The sequence below is a fragment of the Caloenas nicobarica genome, chromosome 17 (assembly GCF_036013445.1).
Source record: "Caloenas nicobarica isolate bCalNic1 chromosome 17, bCalNic1.hap1, whole genome shotgun sequence".
NCBI lineage: Eukaryota > Metazoa > Chordata > Aves > Columbiformes > Columbidae > Caloenas > Caloenas nicobarica.
Window position 1 is genome coordinate 342,476 of NC_088261.1, and position 22,873 is coordinate 365,348.

A 22,873-nucleotide genomic window follows, 5' to 3' on the forward strand; every position below is an offset into this window, starting at 1 on the left:
GGTTCCACACCCTCTTTTTTTTTTTTTTTTTTTAAGCATCAGTGATACACACGCAGAGGAAGTCCAGCTCTCTTTATGTAAATTTCTTATTTTATTAAAAGTATTTTTTTCACTCAAGGTTTTAAGAAATCCTTTATGTCACATGAGCAAAGGCATCCCGCAGCAGGGCTGTGCGGCTGCACCATCTCCGAGCTGCGCTGGCAGGACCACGGAACTGGCAGGTCCAGCAGCACCGCGCACGACCCAGCACGGGAGGAACAAACCGCAGTGAGTTAGAAATAAACCGCACATCGCTGCTGGGGCGGCTCCAGAGAGCAGCAAGAGCTGCAAGAGGGCGGGTGATCCCGGCAGGGCTGGGGCTCGTCCCCGCTCCCTGGCTGCTCAGTGCCGCCCAGCCCTGGCCACTGCTAGCACCAGGTGCACCAGGCGGTGACGTTTGGCCCCGGTGTCCACCCGGACCCACGGTGACTGTCCAGGCACAGGGGCGGAGGCACAGAAACCTGTGCTCCTGGCCTGGCTGCCCGCCCTCCCCCAGCCCTCTGGGTCCCCTCCATGCCCTCGGGGCCAGGCCTTGGGTCTGTTTGGGGCTGGTGACACCCAGGGATTTCCACCCCCGGTGGGGGGATCTGCAGCCGCCCACCTCCCTGCGGGGCTCCTGTGGCCCCAGGTCGTGCTGTTCCGTGCGGAGCCCTGGGGTCGCTCCTGCAGCATCTCTGTGCCCAGCGCCCCAGGCGCCTTCGCTCACTGCTGCTCTTCTCCTCCTGCACTGCTGTGGCAGCTGACCTGACCAGCAAACCCAGGAGAAGGATGGGCAATACTGAGATTTTTCTTAAATGATCGGTTGAAAATTGTTGATCAGCATTAAGAATTTTTTTTTCCCCTCCTCCTTTACATCCATCCATTTTCAGCACAGTTGCTGTGCAAACCCAGGCAGCCCCTGGCAGGTCTGTGGTGGCAGCAGGTGGAAGGTGGGCTGCCTGCTGCAGGGCTGCTCTGCTGAGAAGGTCTGAGCCGTTTGTGCAGGGAGGGGCACACGCAGGTAGACACTAATAGCTTTTTGCCTTGGTTTATAACACAATTTCCATCCTTCATTGCTTGCCTTCTGGAGTTCTTAGTGCCCTGAAGAACACCCAAGAGTAGAGGGAATTTGCACTGCTCAGCAGGCTCCACAAGTATCTTTGCTTTAACTGCTATAAAGATCTGGTCTCTTTTTTTTTTTTTTTTTATAAGAAAAAATGTATTTTATTTTTAAACACAAGAGAGTGCTACCAGGCTATCATCTTGGCACATACTCTCTGGGCAGCCCTGTGAAGTTTCTTCCCCTCAGGGCTTCATCCACTGTCAGGATGTATCTGTTGATAAGATCTTTCATTTCCTGGGTGAATGGCTCAAAATCCTTTTGCTTAGCACCAGATCGCTTGAAATTCCCATCCCTGTTGTTCTCGACGCAGAGCAGTCTGTCCTCTGTCACTGTCACATTCAGAAACTCCACCATTTCCTTCAGCTTGGGGATAAGGCTTTGCTTCAGGTCCTCGTAGTGCACGATGAGCAGGCGCTTCCCGTACTTTAGCCAGTCCAGGACGTGGGAGGCCCACCAGGACGCGTAGCTGTTCACAAAATCCGGCCACTCTGGAGACCGAGAACCAGGAAAGGAGACACCATTAGCTGTGCTGCAGCTGCTCTCCAAACCTCACCCTGTGCAGCAAGATGGGTGCTGCTTCTCCCAGCCCCCCAGCCCTTGGCTGTGTAATTTGCCAAGCTGCAGCTGTAGTAATTAAAACATGTGCGAAGAGAAATGCAAGCTGAATCTCTGCTGCGGAGTCGGAATGCAGCCGTGTGTCCAGTGGGGAAATTGTAGTGTCACCGTCCAGCTTGCCAGTCAAACGCATGAAGCGTGGCAGGCATACTCTGGAGTCATTTCATGTGTTCAGGGAACACTGAATCTCAAGTCCTCTTATTGCTATTATCCTTATTTATCTGCAGCGCAGTAGCACCTGTACAGTGCTGTAAAATTTCCTTCAGGAAATGTCACGCTCCATTGAATCCTCCAAATCTTAAATGAGATTTCTCACGGTTATTACATGCTGCAGGGGTAAATTTTCTTCACCTCACATAGCTTGGCACATGGGCTGTACGCAGGGGTGTTGTACCTGGACATGTTTTCTGTGCCAAACTGTACGAGGGCAGCAATGTGCAAGCCCGTGGCCACAGCCCTGGCGCCGTGCTCCCCTCTGCTGTGGTGGTGGGTGCGCGGGGAGAACCCAGCCCTCCTGTGAGCCGGTGTGAGTGCTCTGGGACCGAGCTGGGCTGCGCTGGGACTCAGGTCCCACTTAGTTTTCAGTGCTCGTTGGGGTCCCAGTGTGTCACCCCTGTCCCAGCCTGCCCAGAAGACAGGTCTCAAACTGTCCCCATGGGCAGCCCCGCCATGCCGGCTGTTACCTTTGCTCTGCCAGTTGCGGTCGGTGGCGTAGCCCAGGTGCCCGGCGTATTTTCTGTTGAACTCTGCCATCAGCGACTTGTATGGGTTCCTTATCAACAAGATCGCAGAGTCAAACATCTCGATTTCTGTCTTGCCGCTTTCGTGTGTTTTCACACAGATGGTCCTTCTACTTCTCCAGTGGTCTTTTTCTCCTTTAAAACCTGTTTTACAAGACAGGATTGTTGGCTTGTTCACTTGATGGTATGTCTGTGCTCTTTCACACTCTAAATCATTCCCTGTAGTGGTGTAAAATTGTTGTGAACTTCCCAGTCAATTAAACCCACCCCCAGGACCTGGGAACCATCCCCTCGTGTGTGTCTCTGCCGTGAGGAAGGAGGACCCTGCAGCCCCGGCCGCGGAGCGGGGTGTGCGCTGAGCCGGGCCTCCCTCCAGCTCGCTGCAAACAGGCCACGCTGGGCACTTGCTAAATATCGTACCCCCTCAGGATACTGTCCTCCCAGAATAGTGACGTTTAAATATTCAATTCATGTGCTACCAAAGGGTCTCATCCTCAGGGATTAGTCAGGTTTTTTTAGTTACCTGGTCTTTTGGACCAGTCTTTTAGATGGGAGCTGCATGCATGTGTGTGGCCTGTCCCTCTGAGTACGGTACCTTTGTTGTAGAGGGCTCCATCGAAGTAATAGCTCCCCGTGTAGATTCCGGTGGCGTGCTCTATCAGATGGCGAGCCCACGTGTTCCCAGCCCCCGGAAAGCTCGACAAAGCAACAAACACTTTGGATTTGGTGGTTAAGAATTTCCTGTCCGTGCAGCGGGTGTCTGCGAGTACAGAAGATACTTCATTGTTAGCAATGTGGCTTTTTAATAATTCCACTGATAGCTGCTGATTACAGGGTTTATTGCTGCTTTCTTCTCTCTTTTATGAATACAGAATATCAGTTCGAGTCCAGTTGTGAGTTGGCTACTTCCCAAAATTAATTCAGCCACAAGAGGCTGAAGAGATTATCCTCAGAAAAGGTTTTTGGTAGCTTTGTCTTAGGCAACACTTTTTTGATAGAGCTGTGGCAAACCATTGTACTCGCCAGCAAGTTGTGATAAAAGTTCGGGCTGCGCCTGCCCAGGCTCTGCCTCTGGCCCTCCATCTGCAAAATAATTACGTTTCTGGGGCAGGGAGAGGCTGTGCTGCTCAATGAGAGAATGGAAAGATGCTTCTTTAAGTGTAATTGCAAGGGGGAATCTTAAGGGCTATTTCCTAAACTTTTGCCCATGTTGTGATACCAGGCACTGTGGCTAAGCTGCCGTGGGCAGGTGCTCTGACTGCTGCGAGGGGGCTGGAGCTCGTACCTTGCACCGGTGTCTGGTACACCCGGCAGTGCGTCCCGGTGCCGCGGCACAGCTGCCCGTCCGCGCCGTCCCGCAGCGGGAAGCGCGCCGTGGGGAAGCCGCAGTGGCACTCACGCCCACGGATGACGGCCAAGGGAAACTCCTGTGGGAGAGAAAACAGAGCAGTGTGTGAATGCCACGGCCTCTACAGCCCAGAGGAATGCTGCTGCTGTACAAAGAAAAATAAATTTTCACAAGGCCACTGTCAAGATAAAGGCGGTGTTTGATATATCATTGTAAAGCTCATGCTTCTTGTACTACTCCTGTCTTTCATAGGGCAATTCTTAAAAACTGGTTTTCAGACACAAGTGTTGTAAAGCTTGAAAATTCACAATGTTCTGTTTTTTTCATTATTAATAAAAATAACTTCATAATATTCCTGCAGCACCTAGCATGTAATTCCACCTGCAAAATATCAGTGTGGTAAAAATTGTTCTTATTTACTCCTGAAATGAGCATTTTTAATTGGATCATCTTTTAAACTTCTGTTTCTGTTCTCCTAAACTGAGAAGTCAGCTGTGAAAAGGTTTGCCTTATTCAGTTGATTTTACCAGGGCTTGTGTAGAGCAAACTTGCCCTTAAAAAATTTATGCAAAGAAGATTTAGACCCACTAACTGCTGCAATCATGTTTAGAAAGAAAAAAGTCAAGCCATAAAGTATGCATCTTAGTCTGACTTCTTCACAATTGCAAAGAATGAATGTGTGTAGATGGGCTGATACAGAGTTTGAGAGCTACTACATGTACTTTTTGGAAAAACTTCAGAAATAGCATAGCAAGTAGGTTTTGGCAGGTCTGTTTGGAGGGCTGGGGCTGCAGGTCCCTGGTGGGCTCAGGGCTCAGCTCAGGCTCTGGGCACAGACACGTCTTGTTTCATGGTCCCTTGCTTCTAGAAAGGGAAACTTCATTTGGAATCCACCTGACCGCTGCCAGTGCCGGCTTGCTGACAGAGGGTAGAATGTGCAACTGTGAGAAACTTATAGGTAGCGTGCATTGCAAGGAAACAACTCCTAGGGAAAATTTCCGGCTGTAATAAACTTCTTCTAAATGGATTTGATGAAAAGTAATTCAGGTCTTGATGTACCAGTCTTACCCAAACAGGCAACAGGCTGCAAAGCAGCGTTGCTGTGTGGTGGCAGAGCAGTGCAGCTGGGCTAATATTGATGAGAATTAAGAGAAGTTTGAGGGAAGTGTGTGCTAATTATTTGCTGAAGAAATTAGCAGTTGCTTATGTGCTCACTAAGAAAAAGCATGCTTGCTACTTTGCTGAAGCTGTCCCTCAAGCTCGCTCTTTTTCTTCTCTCCCAGGAGGACAGGGGTGGTTTTCCCGGGTTTCCAAAGCCCCTTGGTTGCTCAGCGGTTCAGGGTCTCAGTGCGGCCATGGGATAGATGGAGGAGGCTCAGGGGTTATTCAAGTGCAGAGCATTCAATTCCAACTATTCCAAATCAACACATTTTTGCCTTTTAAAAGTCTTTTGGAGTCTGGGAGTGTGTGACAGGACTGCTGAGCAGCTTATCTCTTGCTTTTCCCCACGTGTTCCTCCTCTGATAAGGAGTCAAATACAACACGCGTGCCTTCTGTGCCCAAACAGCCAACATTTGCTTAGAGAATGAGATATGACATTCTCAAAAACTATTTACAGATGATGCAAGGGCAAAATAGTTGTGTTTCTGTGTGCAAACAGGAATTTCTCCTTTAAAATGAAGCAGTGTTTCTCAGTTTAAGAAATTAGTAAGTGTCCTGGCGCTCAGATGCAGCCTGGAATAAAAATGTACCTTGTACTTCATGCCAAGAGGCACCTCAAGCAATGGAGTTTTCCGGAAGGCTGGAGGTTTTGTGAGGAGACCTCAGCAAACGCTTCTCTGTAGCTCTGCACCTGCACCGCTCGATACGGAGCTGTTCTGCCTGCGGTTCGGGGTGAAGGGATGGGGGTGCCCTGCCCGCGGGGACGGGGGTGCTGACCCTGGGTCCGGCAGATGGGGCGGGAGGGAGGGGAGAGGTGGGAGTGGGCTCTGCAGTGGAGTTCAGAGCTGGGCGCTGGCAACACCAGCGGTGGAAGAGCAGGGTGGTCGTTCTGGAGCAGGATCCGCAGTGTCTCCGCACAGAGCGCTGATCAGCAGCTGATTATTCCGACTGCATCTGCCTGATGCAGCGCACGCAGCCATTGCAAAGGAACGTGCTCAAGCTTGACTTCCCTTCACTATTTAATCAAACCCACAAGCCATCCACTTTGCTCACCGGTGTGTTTATACATGCCCCAAGCTCTGGTCATGGCTTCAAGCAACCATGTAACTTTTAAGTGCAGGACTAGTCCTCCAGCTAAGCGCACGCAAATCTGCAATGCTTCACTTCAGTTAAACACAAGTGTATTGCCGGAGAAATCCATGGGCCAAATGTTCCCTCCTGTGAGGATACCTGAGTCTGTCAAAGTCAAAATCCTTCAGTGCTTAAATCCACGATCTCGCCCTGTGTAAGTGTGGAGGGTGAGCGCAGGAGATGCTTCAGGCCAAGAGGATGCACGTGGGTGGTAGATGTTAGCCTGTCCCTTCTCACCTTTTGCACTCAACTGACCTTATTGGTTTTTTGTAGTCTTATACATTGGCATAAAGTTCTGTTTTTAAAAAATGGAATCACTGTAGATTAATTACATAGGTTATAGTGAAACTGGTATAAATTCTTCTGGTGTGGAAAGAGACACATGGTATAAAAGTACCAGGGAAGTCTACCTGGTTGTTTGGGGTGGTTTTTTTGGTTTTTGTTTGGGTTTTTTTTAATACTTAAGATTGTCTCATGTTCCTAGCCACCACAGTTCCACACTGAGGTAGAAATTGTGTGCAGGTACCTCAGCACTGACTCCTCTGTTCCGCTGTGGCAATGCCGGCTGTGCTGCCCAGGGGCCTTGGGGAGCAGATGAGGCTGCACTGCGGGCGTGCTGGGGACCGACGGCTCCTCCTGCCCGGGGACCGACCCGCGGGGCGCCGGGGACGCGTCTGGGAGCTGCCGGCCCACAGCCACCCTCCCGCAGCCCGTGTCCGCGTGAGCCGCAGGCACGGCCTCCCTGGGGTTTGACTGTGACACGGAAACGGTATCGATCTCTTCATGGTCGATCCTCGTCGCACAGAATGGCTTTTCTGTGCATCATATTTAGTGGCATTGCTCTGGCTTTCCCTCCTGCCTTCCCACTCCAGAGAGCAGTTGGACCACATGCATCACTGAGTGTTTACTCTGAGTTTTGTCCTTTAGAAACTCATTTACAAGTTTAAAGCTCTCAGGCACTAATCTCTGCTATTCCCGTAGTAGATTAAAATTTAAAATAACAAAAAGAAAAAAAAAAAGGAAAGGATGTGAAATGAGAACTGTTCTTACTTTCTTGGAGCAAAATTCAGAGCACATCTCCACCGTCAAATTGGGCTGTATCAAAGAGGCTGGAAAGGTGTCTGTTAAATTTTCTGGAGCTCTAAAACATCCTCGATAGATAACATTCCTCCCTGCAGGGATATGAAATAGGTTTCTCTTGAGAAAACAATGTCTGTAGTATCCTGTCTCTTTCGCAAAGAAAAGTATTAGGTTCAGAAGCTAAAAATAATAAATCGTGTATTCCAAATGCTGTAGAAATAAGAGAAACCATGATATGCACTAGAAAAATGTGTTGCAAATCCTGTGGTATTGAAAGGAGCACAAGCCTTCAGCCTTGTACTAACCAGGGAAAGTGGGGCTGCAGCAAGGAGTTTAAGTTGAATTCCACCAGTGGAGGGCATTGCTATTGTTTGCAAGTCTCAGGTTTCTTTTGAAGACATGCTTTCCCCTGAAAGACTTAAAAGCCCCGATAAAAATCTACAAAGCTTCCCCTGATCTGCACCAGAAAAGGCATTTAAATGAATCCTGAGAGCCCCCACAGGGACCCACCTTCCTGCACATCTGCTTCATGCCTGAGCTATCCCGCTCCTCTCCCCACTCTTTTCAGGGTAAGGGATTTTGCTGCAGCCTTCAAAATCTAAACTGCACTTTTGTAAGCTGTCCAGGGAGAACAGCTTTCTTCAAGTCTTCAGCATCAGCCTCTGATCTCACCTGCTCCTGTACAAATGCCACAGAGTTAGGCAGAATCGCTCTGTTGACTGAAGTCAGGATTTGGCCTAGATACTTGTTAGAAGCAGCAATACAATTTTCGCTCCTGCTTAAGAGAGAAATGTCCCCTGAAAGAACCAGACAAAACCCCAAAGCTGTCATGGAAACTCACTGCCCCGGGGGACGCAATGTGTTTGCACAGATGAACTAATGGTAATGGAGCAAGTAACATTGCGTGGCTGGTTAGAAAAAGAAAAAAGTCTGCGTGTTGTATGACACTTCTGTAATTCCCATGATTTTGTGGGCTTTACAAAGGTGGACAATTTGTTTACTTCATCACTCTGTACTAACTATTGATAGACGTTTCCCAGCATGACTCAATAGGGAGGAAGGTGGGTTTAGGAATGAATTTTGTTCTTCTGAGTCCTGGTCAATACCCACTGGCTACCTTAAACAATACTCACCAGAACTGATGTGGGAAATGTGTTGGTTGACAGGAGAGTTGCGCTTTTGAAGGAAGAACTTGGTTCTGCATGAATTTCCTGGCTGAAGGGCCCAGATTCCCCAGCACGAGCCAAGAGCAATCTAAGGAGAAGCTGCTTAAATAGTGTTCTAATAACTGTACAAACCAGTTACTAAAGCTGTGTGGTGTCTTTGGGATCAGTCAGGAGATGTGAAAATGAAATAAAAACAGAACTCCATGCAGTAGCTCAGACCGTGAGCGGGGCTGCGTTCCTGTGAGGTGGGGACATGAGTCCCGCGGTGCAGCAGGGGACCCTGCGAGCCCCCTGGGACGGTGGAGACACTGCTGCACCTGCTCCGCGTGAGGAGAAGCCTTGGGCAAGGTCTGGTCTCTGTGTCCGGTAGTGTAAATCACGGTGCCGTTACTGTTTCGGAGTTACTCTCCAATATACTTGTTCATCATGATTAATACTTCTGTTGGCCACTCAGCTAGCTTGTGTCAGTGGGATTCTTCAAACAGTCAAATATCGGGTATTACTAAGGGCAAACAAAATACAAGTCTAGCTGCAGGCTAGACTAATTTGATGACTAACTAATTAATACTTAAGAAAAAAATAAATGCCGCCTTTTCCTGTGAAATATGTATATATATTTTATGCTGAAGATTTAAACAGTGATGCATGTCCCGGGAAACCTGCCAATGTGCCTGTCAGCCTGACACTAGCAATTTAGCTCTATGTACCTTTGATATATAATTTATATGTAGCTGGGCGGATTACTGTACAAACCTTGACTTGTCTCTAAGAAGAAATGAAGTACCATGAATACTGGCACAACCTAAGGTCTTGGTGCTTCTCATCAAATAACATCCATTAAGGTCTTGTGAGCTTGCCAAAAGTAAAGACTGCTCAGCTGTTTAGATACTTTATGTGCTTTGCGTTGGTCCAAAGGTATCTCCCCTGGTAGCTAGTTGAATGACAAGTAGAGTAAGTGTTGTCATCGAAGGTGAAACAACAATCCCAACCCCTGCTAGAACAGAAGTCCTCGGAAGAGCAAAACTCAATGGTCTCTCTGTGGCTTGGGAGACAGGTGTGCATTGTGTGCATTGCACCAGACTCCCTGGCCTCTCCTGATCCTCCTCTGCAGTCACACAGCACACACTCTGTTCAGCATCATTTCTGAGCACAGGGTGGCATCGATAAGTGCTTTTCTGCCCTTCTGTTATAAGACACCCTCTTCAGGGTTGTTTCTTAAACACGTGTGGGATTGTCCCCATGCATGGATGCGAAAGGGAGTAGTTTTTCCCCAGCTGAAATTCTGCTGCTGTTGCAGTCACTGTGCTCTGTATTTTCTTTCGTCCCTGGTGACACTAACTTTCCTTGTGGCAGCCCCGAGGCAGCCGCAACAGGCATGTCTTGCTCCGAGGTGGTGAGCAGCGCTGCTATTTCGAGAGGGAGCCAGGGACTGCACCAGCAGCAAATTGATACCATGCCCCACGGGCACCTTTGTCCTCTGCTGTTTCAAACTGGTGATAAATGGAGTGCAACGAGCAGCGGGGACAGCCCTGCGCTCAGCCTGGCCGCGCTGTCCCCCTGGGCAGCAGCCGTCCCTCCGCAGTCGCACACACACTCACCTCGCCGGGCGCCTGCCCGCAGCTCCTCCACCCTGTAGACGGACAGCCGGTTCACCCCCCCGCACACGGAGCCCTTCTCGCCCTTGCACTCGCTGTTGCACTCCTCAGGCGCGGCGGCGGTGGCCGGGAGCGTGTTCCCGCAGTAGCACTCTGCTCCGTACGCCAGCCCCGCGTAGCTGTACGCCCTGCGGGGAACAGAACCAGGCACTGTCGGGATGGACACCCCGTGCCTAGGGCAGGGCTCGGGAGGGGGAACTGGGCTTTGCCTCCCAATGCAGGTGTCCAAGTGACAGCCCCATCTCCAGCTGCTGTCCCCTGCTGCTGCCGCAGACACGATGGCCTCGCTGCTGGGGTGATGCTGCCCCAACCCAGGGCTACTGCTTCAGGTTTTGATCAAAAATGGTTCGAGTGGTTTAGAATGACAGAAAAGAGCAGCCTCTTTCAGAGGTTCTGTTAACTGGCATTTAAAGCTGACCATTCTGAATGCAGTCAGGCAATTTTCAGACACTCAAACCGGGGCAAGGCCATTGCTCGACCAGCCGGCCCAGCACTTGCTGCCTCTCCTGAGATGCCTGAGCTGCCGCTTGCTGCTCGCCCCCGCGCCAGGTCGCTGAGACCTCCGGCGCTGAAGGTATGAGATAATCACAGTTTTCACAGGTGCTGTATGCTCAATGTATGCATCCTTTTCCCATTTCAAATTCAGTTCCACTTATTGTCAGAAGAGAGAAGACTTGCAGTGAAAAAACATCACTCACCTCTCAGCACAAGCTTCCTGACAGTGAGATACTGTCATTTTTCTTAAGTCATAAAACACAGCTCCCTTCAGTGTCCTCTCCCTGGAGTCATCGCTGAAGCATCCCACGTAGGTGCCTGTGTGCATGCAAGACCAGAGTTAGGCAACGCGCATGGGACGGAGACGGGAGAGAGGAGAAAAAAGATCCCGAGGTGAGCTGGTGCCATAAGTTGCAAGCAGGGCTGTGTTCCACCAAGTCCCAACTTGTCTGGGGTCCTGCTGTTCTGCAGACCTGCTTTGGAGGTGCTGTTGGAGGGTGAGCTCAGGTGTCCAGTGAAGTGAGCAGCAGGGAAATGAGACTTTTCCTTCAGCTGGTTACGTTCCGCAGACCCAGAGTGTGCAACCGCCCCGAGCTGCGGTTCCCGCAGATGGCTGCCACCTGCTCGACCCCCGGCTTCGGTGACAAAGGATGGCGAATTTCCAAAGTAGCAGAGAAGGTAGTCTGCAGAATGGTATACACTTTGAGAAATCTTGTTGGATTTCTCCCAAGTTTTCTTGAAAATCTCTAGTTGATAATGAGATGGTGCAAGAGAAATACTAAGAAAACCAATTTTCTTTGGGTACGTAGAGTTATATTAAACCTATAATGGAAAGGTAACTTCAGTCTTAACTGGGCAGTAGTGTCTAGCTATCACATGGAACTATCTCTCCGGAGCAAATGAATTTCCTAAAATATGTCCTCCTTTACTTAGCATATGAAAGATAAATATTTCTCTTAGACTGCATCCTATGTTAAGCCTCTTTTTTGTTGTTATGAACAAAGTACTATAAAAATCCAGCCCGTATTTTAATATACGATTGGAAGGATGATGTGGAGTCCACTATTATATAGCAATTCTGTGTATATATTTTATCATTAAAATATGAAAGAAAAAAGGAAATTTGATTTTAGAAGTAGCAGTATTGAGATGGTAACACAGGGAAATTAAATAATATTAGCTGTGGACAGGAAGAGAATAAATGATGAAAAATGAAACTAAAAAGCATTATGTTAACAATAAAATAATCCACAAGTAAAAGTTCAAGCCACTCTAACAGAGATTTTGGAGCTAGGAATAATAAATCAAAAATTTAAGTATTACAAACACAACAGTAGATTCAAGGACCTGCACACTGGTAATTGTCAAAAATGCAATTAGCAAATTCACAAGCTGTGACTGGACATCCCCAGCACACTGTTAACGAGATGGGAGTCAGACACCCGCAGTAAGGATGCTCCACGTTGTACTGGAGGCTGTTGATTTGGGTACTCGATTCAAACCCACGGCAGCAGAAGCCTGAGCGTGTGGGGCTGAAGAGCGTCTGCCTCCCCCCGTGTCCCTCCCACCTGCGGCAGCAATTCCCCGTTCACGTCCTCCTGTGAGGGAGTCACCGAGAGACTCCGCGGTCTGAGAGCCCAACCGCGACCCGGTCCCTGTCACCTCTGCATCCTGTGCAATGGCACAACCAGGCCAGGGGAAACAGCATCAAACACCCCATCTGCCAGAACCATTCGTAACGGAAAATTTTCATTTTTTACCTAACAAATTCCTGTTTTGATTTGTTGTACTAATAGTATTTGCCAGTCTCCCTGGCAGGACAAGATATGGTCCCTACCCTGAGCAGGCAACATAGCTTGATGTGGAGGGAAAAAAAAAGACATGAGTTTTCTGACCCAGGGCTGTGTGACCCTGGATGGACACAGAGCAAGGCAAAGTGACCCAGGAGTCTTCACAACATGCCAGAGCAGGTGCCACCGCTTTTGTCTTGGGTGAAGGGTCTGCCCGGGGAGCCCAGTGTGGGCTGGCGTGTGGGCAGGGCCGTGCCGCACCGGGAAGCATTGGGGTGACTCGGAGGAACCCACAAGTATGGGCTCCAGTGAGCCCCAGGCTTGGTCTCTGCTGTGCGGGGTGGAGTGGCTGTAGCCTCGTGTTTTGTGTTGGTCCAGGGGCCGTCACCGGGCTCTGGGCACACTGGCTGTGTGCTCGGGGCATGTCATTAAAGCATTGGGCCCCTCTGGGAGACATCTGCATTCTGCAGCCTCTTCTCTGCCACCAAAACCTGCTGACAGCGGGGTGCTGCACAGCGCCTGCGGAGCACTCTTGGAAGCTCCAGGCTGGTGCTTCAGGTAGCTCTAGCGGTTATGTTTGCCTGACTCATGCTGTGACTCATCTCCCACACAGCATCACCGTCACCTTCTTGTTCCCATTTCTAACAATTCACTCAGTAGGAGTCACGAGGTGGCACCCATTTTGTGTTTTTTTTGCAGAAGGTGCCCCTTTGTTTGGGTAAATTCATTCAACAAACTAAAGAGCAGTTTAGTAATGTGGTGTCTCGTCATCTAGATCCCATTCCTTTTCTTATTATCAGTGAAATATCTCCAGGAGCAACTAGTTCTTCTAAAAGGCAACGCATCGTACTTTGGCCTGTGCGTACACTCAAGGCCTGGTTCAAAGGTGGCGATGAGCTGGGAGGAAGGTGTTTGTGCAGACTGTGGTGCTCAGCAGCCGCTGCCCGGCACGGCCCCAGGAGGAGCTGCAGGGTGTGTGTATGTGGAAAGGGGCTGGGGCTGTATCCCTTACCTTTGTGTTCAGCCGTGCGCCTCATCGCTTTCAGTCCCGCTGTTTGCATGGGCTCCTGGTCGCTGATGAACCTGTGGAACCACCTTCTTCTCAGCTGCCAGAGCTCCGAGTTGCGGGACACGAGCCACCGCGGGCCCAGGGCCGGCTCCTGCAGCGCGGCCGTGCCCACCAGCGGCCGGGCCGCGGGGTGGGCGTTCTGCGGCATCCTGGCATCTGCCATCCCGACCCGACCCGCCGCCTCTGGCACGGCCTGGCTAGCGGCGGTGCCGCGGGAGCCTTGCTGGAGAACCAGGCGGGTCCGCTGCAGCAGCAGGAGGCTGCCGGCCATCAGGTATGCTGCGGTGAGGAAGAAGAGCAGAAACTGCGTCCGACGGAGAAACTTCTGCAGCCTGAAGAAAGCTCTGGCCATGCCCTTGCTGAAGCCGGGCCCTTCACGCCTCCCGACAGGCCACTGAATCCCCGCCTGGCCGAGCGCTGGTTCCTCCCATGAGTTCAGCCCATCGCTGAGGTGCTTCTCCCGACCCAAGGCCTCGTCCCTGGCCGGCCGCGGCGCAGGGAGCCCGGCCCGGCCCGGCCCGGCGTGGCTGCCCAGCGCGGCTCAGCCGCCGGCCTCGGGCCGGCCCCGGGGCGGTGCCATCGCCGCGCTCTGCCGAGCTGCCCCGCCGCCGATGCTGAAACACCAAGCGGGGAGGGTCAGTTCACATCCCAATAGAAAACACCCATCATTGGGGTGACTTTCCCCCACCCACCCCCTTTTTTTTCTTTCTTCGTCAGCTGAGCATTCCTCCATCTGTTGTTTATAATTATGCACTTTAAAAACTATAATCCAATGAGAACAATTGATTAAGCAGAAGCTAGTTTCACATCACAAGAAATACCTTTATGATGAGATTACTTCTCTTGGGATGTTTAGAAAAAAAAGCTTTTTCTTTTGTGAATAACTGACATCTCCATTCTTTGTCACTGGCTGGAACAGGCAGCCGCAGTATAGGCATCTTTTTAGGAAGGTATTATCAAATTCCTTCCTTTGAGCTGAACAGTAGCTAAGCTACAAATGCAGATCAGAAGGAAACAGCAGTGTGGTTGTGTGGGGGAACACACCAAAATTGCATCAAATCACAATAGATAAGACAATAATTATCAATCTCTTTGCAGCACAATAAAATCAGGCTTTATGCTGGAAGGGTACGTGGGGGTTCTGTACTTAGAGAGCTGTGTGAGTTGCTGTGCCTGTTGCTTTAAAATAAACCAGAGGTCCTGCTATTTTTTTACTAGATTTCTGTTGCCAAATATTGATGATGCCATGGACAAAAACTAGTGAATATTTGAAAAGAAGTCGTTTCAAGTTTTGCCAGATATCTCTTGACTGCTTCTGAGCTTTGCAGGCTTCAGTTGTGCTGATGTAAACCATGATGGGATTGTCTGGGCAAGAAAAGCTCCTTTGTGCTCTAGGGAACCTTTAACCTCCTGTAGCAAATACAAGCTGGCATCTCCCCACAAGTTCCTGTTTTCCCAGTCAATCACTTCTCTGTGGAGCTGCGCAAGTGTCGAGAAAAGATACAGTGTTTTCCAGAAAAGAAAATATTATGGCTTTTGCTTATCTCGGGTTGGGGTGTGCCCTTGAAATCTACAGTCCTGACAAACAAACATCTGTTCACTGTATTTCTTGTTTTGCTATCTGATTTAAAGTTTTGTGGATATTCACTTATGCCTCTTTCTTAAATAGATACTACCAATTAAGTCTCCACCGATTCCGTTTTCATTTAGTTGTGCAACTTCTGTCTTAAGTGGCAATCAAAACCAAAGCCCAAAAACTTCTAGGCCAAAAATATATTAAAGCTCAGCTGAATCTTTTGTAGATTGAGCCTGAATTCCTTTTGTGTGACCTTTCAGTCTCAATTGCTAAACAGGTTTGGCACAAGGCAGAAGTCCCTGTCTTCTGATCTTACAATTCTGGTGGTCTCGAGGAGCCGTTTTAGGTGCTTTTTAAAAATTTTTGTTAAAGTTCATGCGTGGTGATCTCAGTTGTGTAGGGCTGCATAATATCCAATAGTCTTTTACGTGTTTATCCCTACACTTTGCCCAAGAGCTCAGTCTGACAAGGGCTTACTGCTCTCTTTGCACCAGCACCTGTGGGTCTGTCAGCAGGCAGGGAACTCGGGAACAAGCAGGTGCACTTGCACGCTGTAGTAGATTCAGACCGCTTTCTCCACTGTGACAGTTACCACAGCTCCCTTCTGATCAGCTCTGAAGCCAAAGAAAATGCATTGATTTATGCCAGCTGAAGAGCTGACCCTTAAAGTTAGATTATTGAAAATCTCTGATCAATGTTGTGAGTGCTCAAGAATTACAGTAAAAGGGTCAGAAGTACCTAGACAGATGAACAGGAAATTAGCCATAATTAGATACTGCAGATTGTTACTGCGCTAATTTATCTGAAGAAATACTATCTATCCGCATAGGTGTGACTTGATTCACCAGTCATTCCTGCCGGGGCTACTGGAAACCTGAGCTGTTCCCAAAAGGGGCTGTCTGATCTAAGAGAAGGTGCATGCACGTGTCAGCTGTTTGAGGTTCTGTCTGGGAAGGTCCCGTGCGCGGCAGCGTTCCGTGATTTGGGGGGAGGCTTGGCCGCGGGTGGGGGTGGCCGCACGCTGTACGGAGCACGCAGCTCGCTGTCCCAGCTGCCATCTGTAATGCAGAGGGATGGCCCTGCTCAATGACATGCTGCTGCAAGGCCTCAAAGGTGAGGTGATAATGGCAGTAATCACGTGCGTGTTCAAAAGGTTTCACTTATTTTTTTTTTTGCCCCTCTCCCAGCAAGGTGAGGCTAGATAAATTTATCAGACTTGCAATCATCTTTGCCCAATTATAATTCAGGGTTTCATAGCTCTTCTGGCTTACTCCCACAGTGATCAAGGTACAATATCAATAAATGCTTCGAGCCACAGCTCGCATGTCCGAGTCCCCCATGTGGGAAAGGCAGCGCTGGGCAGCTGGAGCCTCCCGGCACTGCGAACCGGCGACGCCGACAGGCAGCTGGGCTGGGGAATGGCCATCGGCGCTGGGTAGCAGAGCTCAGGCGTGGTGTGCCTGAAGCTGCATCACTGGCCCAGTTCGGTCCCTTTTAATGCCGCTGTGGGCCTGAGCCTTTCAGCAGATTTCAGTCAAATTGCTCCATGTTTGCAGTGATGTAACGTGGAGCGGCTGGAAGCTCCATCACCCCACGGTGAGAGGATGCGCCCCGTGTCTGGGCAGCGCGGCGATGGCTCCTGGTGCAGGGCGGGCGGGTTGGCCATTGCCTGCCCCAGCAACGGGGGCGCGGGCGATGGCTGCCTCCCCGCGAGCAGGTGAAAACCCTGCGGTAACTGCCCAGGAGAGTGGAGAGGATTTATGTGTGCAGCAAGCTCTGCATCCCAACACCAGGAAACACTTGGCACAGCTCCTGTTGATCTGCATAGTTTGCTTATTTACTTATTTACTAGGGAGAAGCTGCTCCTGGGTCTCAAAATACTAACTTTGCCCAATGGTTGAAAAAGTTTAAATGGTACAAGACAATTTCACTGCAGTCAATATGACATATATAAATTACCTCCAGATGTATTCGCCCTCAGTACAGTTGCCATGACAGTACATTGTGGTAAAAACCAACCAAATAAATAAGCAGACTCTCCACCCACAGCAACTGCTACAAATGTGCAACTCAAAAATTAAATGTTGCTTTCTAGTGGGGAAATAGCAGAGAGTGCTTCCGACATAAAAAAATGTCATTTGATTTTTTCCATAAACTGCATATTGCAATATCATCAAAGTATGCCTAAAAGAATTGAAGTGCATCACTTTTGATGATGATATTAACAAGGAAAGAGGATATGAACTAGTATCTGGTAATAGAAAATGTATCATTTGTCTTTTTTTGTACATTTTGCTTAAAATGAACAAAGTGAAATAGAAGAAAAGTACAGTCTCCTGTTTATCAGTTCTCATATCCCAAGGGGTTTTAGGACCACATTAATTGAGAGTTGAGTTAGTAAAATCATAAAAGGATAATGGAAAGGACTTTGAGATGGGCAGTGAGAACTGTTAAACAGCAGAGAAGAGCTCTAGGTGAAGAGAACAATGAAAGGGTTAATGCTGCAACAAAAAAAGGCAAATAATTAGCACTGGCAAGGACCAGCTTTGGAGATGGTGAGTGGCAGCACCCAGGATCTGCCGGGAGCTGCACGTGCAGCCAGGAAAGGATCCTCAGACCACGTCTGGTGGCTGTGGGTTTATAAAAGGGACAAGTCTCTGGTTATTGAGGGTGCAAATTTGATGGGGTTCAGAAGCGTCGCCTCCCTGGTGTCTGCATTGCTGCCCGGTTCTGCACAGCGTTGGGAAGTGCCAGGGCACAGACTGTGGACTCCGCGCGTTGTGTCTCAGAGTGCGCTGACGGGACTGAGCTGCACACCCGAGGCATTTCTAGGTTCAATTGCTGTTTTTCCTTTAATCCTCATTTTTCTTTCATTACATATATAATACTAGATTTATAACTGCCATTAAAAAGTTGCTATAATAAAAAGCAGGTCAGTACCTTACTTCCAAAATGATTTCGGAAAGTGTAACAGAAGATGTCACACTAGGCAGCTACATTAATATATTTGTAAAGAGAAATAGAAGAAAAATTGTTCTTGTTCTTAGCAGTTCTATTCTGCTATCTAAAGGAGCAGTTACAGAATATTCAAGGGAAGAGTAATACTTTCAGTGATGCTATTAAAGCCAGTAAAGGTTGAAGAACAGCCTCAGGCTTACAGGTGAAGAGTTGCTCAGTTGAGGCCTGTCCCTTAATATGTTGCTCAATGCAGAAACTTAGGTCAATACTGCATTGACGGCTGCAGCTCATCAATAATTGATCTTGTCTAAAGACCAGCAGGATTTTGCAAATTCAGAGTTCTTGGCACAGAAGCAAGACTATGTTTTCTACTGTAAACTGAAGGGGATTGGACTCGTGAACACTATTTTTAGAAAAATCCATCCCTCTTCCACATTTCTCCTTCCTTTTGTCAGCTTTCTTTGAGGACCAATGTAGTCAGGACCTAGCTAAAGGATTCTGGCTCGCAGCCTTTCTTTTGGAGACACACTGCCATTTTTTTGAGGTTGTTTGGGAAGTCAAGGCCAACATATCATACTGTGTGAATTCACATAGGAAGGAAAACTCTGGAGAAGCCGCAAATTAGATGTTTGGATCCTGTCAAACATTTGCAGTTCCCTTTATTGCGATAGCTAAAAGCGCCCTGAGTAACCCTGAGTATGTGCCAGTGTTGGTCCCGATGACCGACAGCAAGTGCTTCTCGCAGCCGTGCTTTCGTACGTGGCCAGAGCCATCTCTTGGGTTTTGAGAAAGAGGCTAACAAAGAAGACAAAGGCGAGCTGTCTGACTCCACTCGAGTTGTGAGGGGAGAGCTCAACAGAGAAATTCCACATTATCCCCGTTTCCAAATCATAGGATAAGAGAGAAAAAAGAAACCATGGATCACATTTGTGTGGAAAGCAGCACATGCTAAAAGTAAAGCTTAGGAGAAACATCCTGGTACCCTACTGTCTTAAGCCAAAATCCACTCAGATGAAGATATAGGTTGATGCTGATGGATTTTGGCTCAGATCCATCGTTACTTCTTCTAGCTCTTTAAGAAAGTGTCATGTGGAATCACTCACAAACTTAACAATATAATTTATGAATTTATGCAAAGGAAAGAAAAAGAGGTGATATTGTAATTCCATCACCTTTCCTAGGATATTCTTTCACCAAGAAGAATGGAAAATTTCTGTGAAGAGTTACTATAATATTTTCCTTCACTGACTTAAACATGTGCTTCTCTGTGAGATAAGGCCTATGGAATGTAACCTGATTGCTGACCTTTCTGGCGGTTACAATGCAATGCTCAGACGAGGCCCATCCAGAGTCCAGCCACCCACCCTTGCGAGGCACCTGGCTTCAGGTGGAGAGGCAGAAACACCTCCAGCCCTGGGCTGGTGTGACCCGCACGCTTCCCATCGCCCCACAGACTGGGCCCAGCAGCGCGGCTGTCCTGGGGCAGGGGGCAGCCCTGGAACGGCTGGAGCTGTCCTGGGACAGGGGGCAGCCCTGGAACGGCTGGAGCTGTCCTGGGACAGGGGGCAGCCCTGGAACGGCTGGAGCTCTCCTGGGGGGCAGGCCTGGCACAGCTGGAGCTGTCCTGGGGCAGGGGGCAGCCCTGGCACAGCTGGAGCTGTCCTGGGGCAGGGGGCAGCCCTGGCACGGCTGGAGCTGTCCTGGGGCAGGGGGCAGCCCTGGAACGGCTGGAGCTGTCCTGGGGGGCAGCCCTGGAATGGCTGTAGCTGTCCTGGGGCAGGGGACAGCCCTGGCACAGCTGGAGCTGTCCTGGGGGGCAGCCCTGGCATGGCTCCAGCAGCCACTGCAGCTGTGCTCCTTCTGTTTCTCTCCACTTTTCTCATCCCTGCCCTTCCTGCAAGGCGAGTGCGGTTGCGTTCTGCCTTTGCAGGGCAGGATGTCTGGCTGAGGCCCGCGAGGCTGAGGATGAGTTAGTGCCTGTGCTTTGCTCGTGCACATCCTGCATCACCCCCCGTGTGAAACCACGTCACTCAGTTCTGCTGCTGCAGAGCTTGCCAAGAGTTTGTATTTAAATACAATAAAAGGGTTTCTTCCCCATTTCTTCCTAAGTCACCTCCAATTGTTTGATTTAGAGAATAATTTGCCACTTAACTATTTCTAGAAACTAACTTTTCCACCCCTTTCCCATCAAAATCAAGCTTATGATCTAGGGGTTTTCAATGAAGTAATGAGATGACCAGTGAGACACAAGCGAAGGGACCTGCCCTGACCACTCAATCTCCGATGTGTCCTTCCAGCTTCCCTCCCAAAAGGTCTGGCCGTACTGTCTGGGCTTTTAGAAGCAATAAGCGCTTCTTCCAACTTTCCAAGTTTTACTTGCTTAGTGGATGGATCTGTGCTGACTGTACACGTGTTGCCCTCCTGAGCAGCTTTTTCCCGCCACGACGCTGCTCTGAGCGTTACTGGAAGCACAACACAAGGTCTGTCAACTAACTAGAGGTGAGGTAGAAGCACCGCAGTTTCTCTGCAGGCTGTGGTGGCAAATGTTGCAGCTTGAGAGGGCTTCCCAGCAAGTTAAGGTTTCCTCCCTTCCCACACTGTGTTCAAAGTGCACTTGCTACAAGATGTAATAGATTGCAGAGTTATCTCTTCGATGCTGATACCATGTTAAAACTGTTAAATAATGATGAACTGTGATAAACCAGAAAAAAATGTTTTTGCAGATGTAGCAGAAAAATTGAGAAAAACTCTGTAGTCCATAAACTAGTCACATGACGTTGAAACTACACAAGTTAAAAATATACATGATATCCACTGTATACAATATGGGAGATATTTTACAGTTAAGAGATAATCAGCTTTGGAAGTGAAAGGCCATGTCACAGAACAGCTGCAGCCTGAGCAGGCTGGAGAGTCAGCGCTAACTTGTGCGGTTTGGTCACAGCAGCTCTTTCACTAGATATTCCACTTTTTTGAGACCAGTTTTCTAGTGTGGCCAGGTGTAAATCTCGGCAGTGGTGTCGGCGGTGCCCGCGGGAGCGTGCGGGGGATGCAGAGGAGCTGCGGAGGCGGCGGGTGGTGAGACAGCGCTGACTTGGACAGTGCTCCGGTCCAGCCCTGACAGCCCACTGTGGTGATATGGTCTTTTTTCCATTAATCCAATACTTTTTTCCTAGCTCAGTGATAAAGTAATAATCAGGAGAACTGATTCCATGCCAGCATGGAAAAGATGCAGATGTGTGCATATGTACATTTTATATGTAAACATACACACACATCTATATGTATGTGTGTATGCATTCTGGGCATAGAGGAATGTGTACTCTAAAGATAACATGGAATCTGCTTTCACCCTTCACTGATAATCTGACACCTATCAGCAAACAGTATTCTCAAACCTAGAAAGTGTCTTGATCAATAATAAACCATTCATGCATAATGTACATCCCTTGATATTAAGAACTTAAGCACCCAGCAAATGATGCTTTATCTGCAATTTCCAAAAAAACCACAATGTGGTTCTGTGGCTATAGGCTGAAGTTTTGCAAGAGATTGTTGTAAAAAATGTACCATATATTGATTTTTGCCTTATCCCACAGTAGCTAGAGATGAGATTTTTTTCCTGTGTGCAAGGAAATCTACTGGAATTAAAATAATATGCAAGTCCGTAACTAAATCATAGGTGTTCAGAAAGTGTCTTTCATAAACCCCTCAACATGCAAATTCCTGCAACATCCACCTACTAAAAATTGTTACAGTATTTATTTAGCACAATGATGCTTCAGAAACTGTTTAGAGAAACCGAGCTTTCTGGTCTGCCTCCCCAGGCTACGTGACACAAACACACACGTTATTCACATCTACTTTTCAAGTGTAATGTTTTGTGGATGCTCAGAGAAGGGCATCTCGAGAGCCAACTGCAATTGTTATAAATAATGCAGCTAAGCCTCATGTGCTTCGATGCCATGGATAAATTTAATAAATCAAACAGCCATTCAGACTGCAATGAATGTTAATACCTCAGCCTCTGCAAAAAGTTGTCTGGTTATTACTTGTGTCAAGGCCGGCTGACAAACAGCTTGCAGACACAGATAATAATGCAACTATGTAAGAAAAGGAGGAAAAAACTCACCTTTATTTTATGGCCGAAGAATTCCTGTTGTATCCAGGCAAAGTCCTAGACAATCCGGCGGAATATTATAAAAAGCCGTAATGCATATCTGAAAAGCTGGTAAATCCTGCTCCTCTGCCCTTCCCGCTAATCCGCTGCTGCTCCCGCTGCCGGCGGCGGAGCCGAGTCCTCCCGGCTCCTCCCGCGCCCCCTCCGCGCTCCGCCGCCGCTGGTCCCGGGGCCGCCGCTGCTCCGCGGGCCCCGCCGGGTCCCCGCCGGGTCCCCGGGCTCAGCGGGCCGGGGCCGGGCGGGGGAGCGGCGCTCCCCGGCCTCCTGCGCCAGCAGCCTGGCTCGCAGCCGCCTCAGCGCCGCGCTGCCGAGATCCTCACGCCACAGCTCGCGTTTCGTAACGCTCCCGTTCGGGAGCCAGAGCCTCTGCACGGCTGCTGCGCGCAGAGCTCTGCAGCCTTCCGCAGCTACAGACGTTTCCAGAGCTCCGCGCGCTCCGCGTGTGCGTGTGTCTGAACGCGCGGGTGGCTGCACGGGCAGGTGTCGGAGGCAGCGGCAGCACCGCGCAGACCCGACGCGACCAGCTGAGCGGATGCTCCTGTTCGTTCGCGGTGCCTCTTCCCACTAGGGGCAGATCCCTCTGAGACCCAGACCCTTCCCAACAGGTCCAGAGGGTCCTGGGGGAGCAAGACCCCGCAGCCTCCCAGCACCAACTCGGAGATTTCAGGCGGCAAATTGTTATTCTGGGCACAGGTAGATAGAAGTAAATTATTTATAAATGTGAGAGCTAAAAGGCAGTTCGCTGGGTGTGCTTAGGTCTGCCTGCTC

At 49.3% G+C, this 22,873-nt stretch overlaps 1 protein-coding gene across 2 annotated transcripts; it reads right to left on the minus strand.

Moving 5' to 3' along the window:
* Positions 1 to 117: 117 nt before the first annotated feature.
* WSCD1 (WSC domain containing 1) lies at positions 118 to 22,621 on the minus strand. Of its 2 annotated transcripts, none has more exons than XM_065647331.1 (9): positions 22,058 to 22,621; positions 13,335 to 14,005; positions 10,736 to 10,850; positions 9,981 to 10,165; positions 7,187 to 7,308; positions 3,782 to 3,923; positions 3,092 to 3,256; positions 2,440 to 2,640; positions 118 to 1,629 (listed from the first exon to the last, which is right to left on the minus strand). In XM_065647331.1, the coding sequence occupies exons 2-9, from the start codon at positions 13,741 to 13,743 to the stop codon at positions 1,277 to 1,279; spliced, it is 1,692 nt and encodes a 563-aa protein (XP_065503403.1). In that variant the 5' UTR covers positions 13,744 to 14,005; positions 22,058 to 22,621; the 3' UTR covers positions 118 to 1,276. The 2 variants fall into 2 exon arrangements, with proteins under 2 accessions (XP_065503403.1, XP_065503404.1); XM_065647332.1 differs by having other exon boundaries at positions 13,335 to 13,670; positions 22,058 to 22,620.
* Between the last annotated feature and the right edge of the window lie 252 nt (positions 22,622 to 22,873).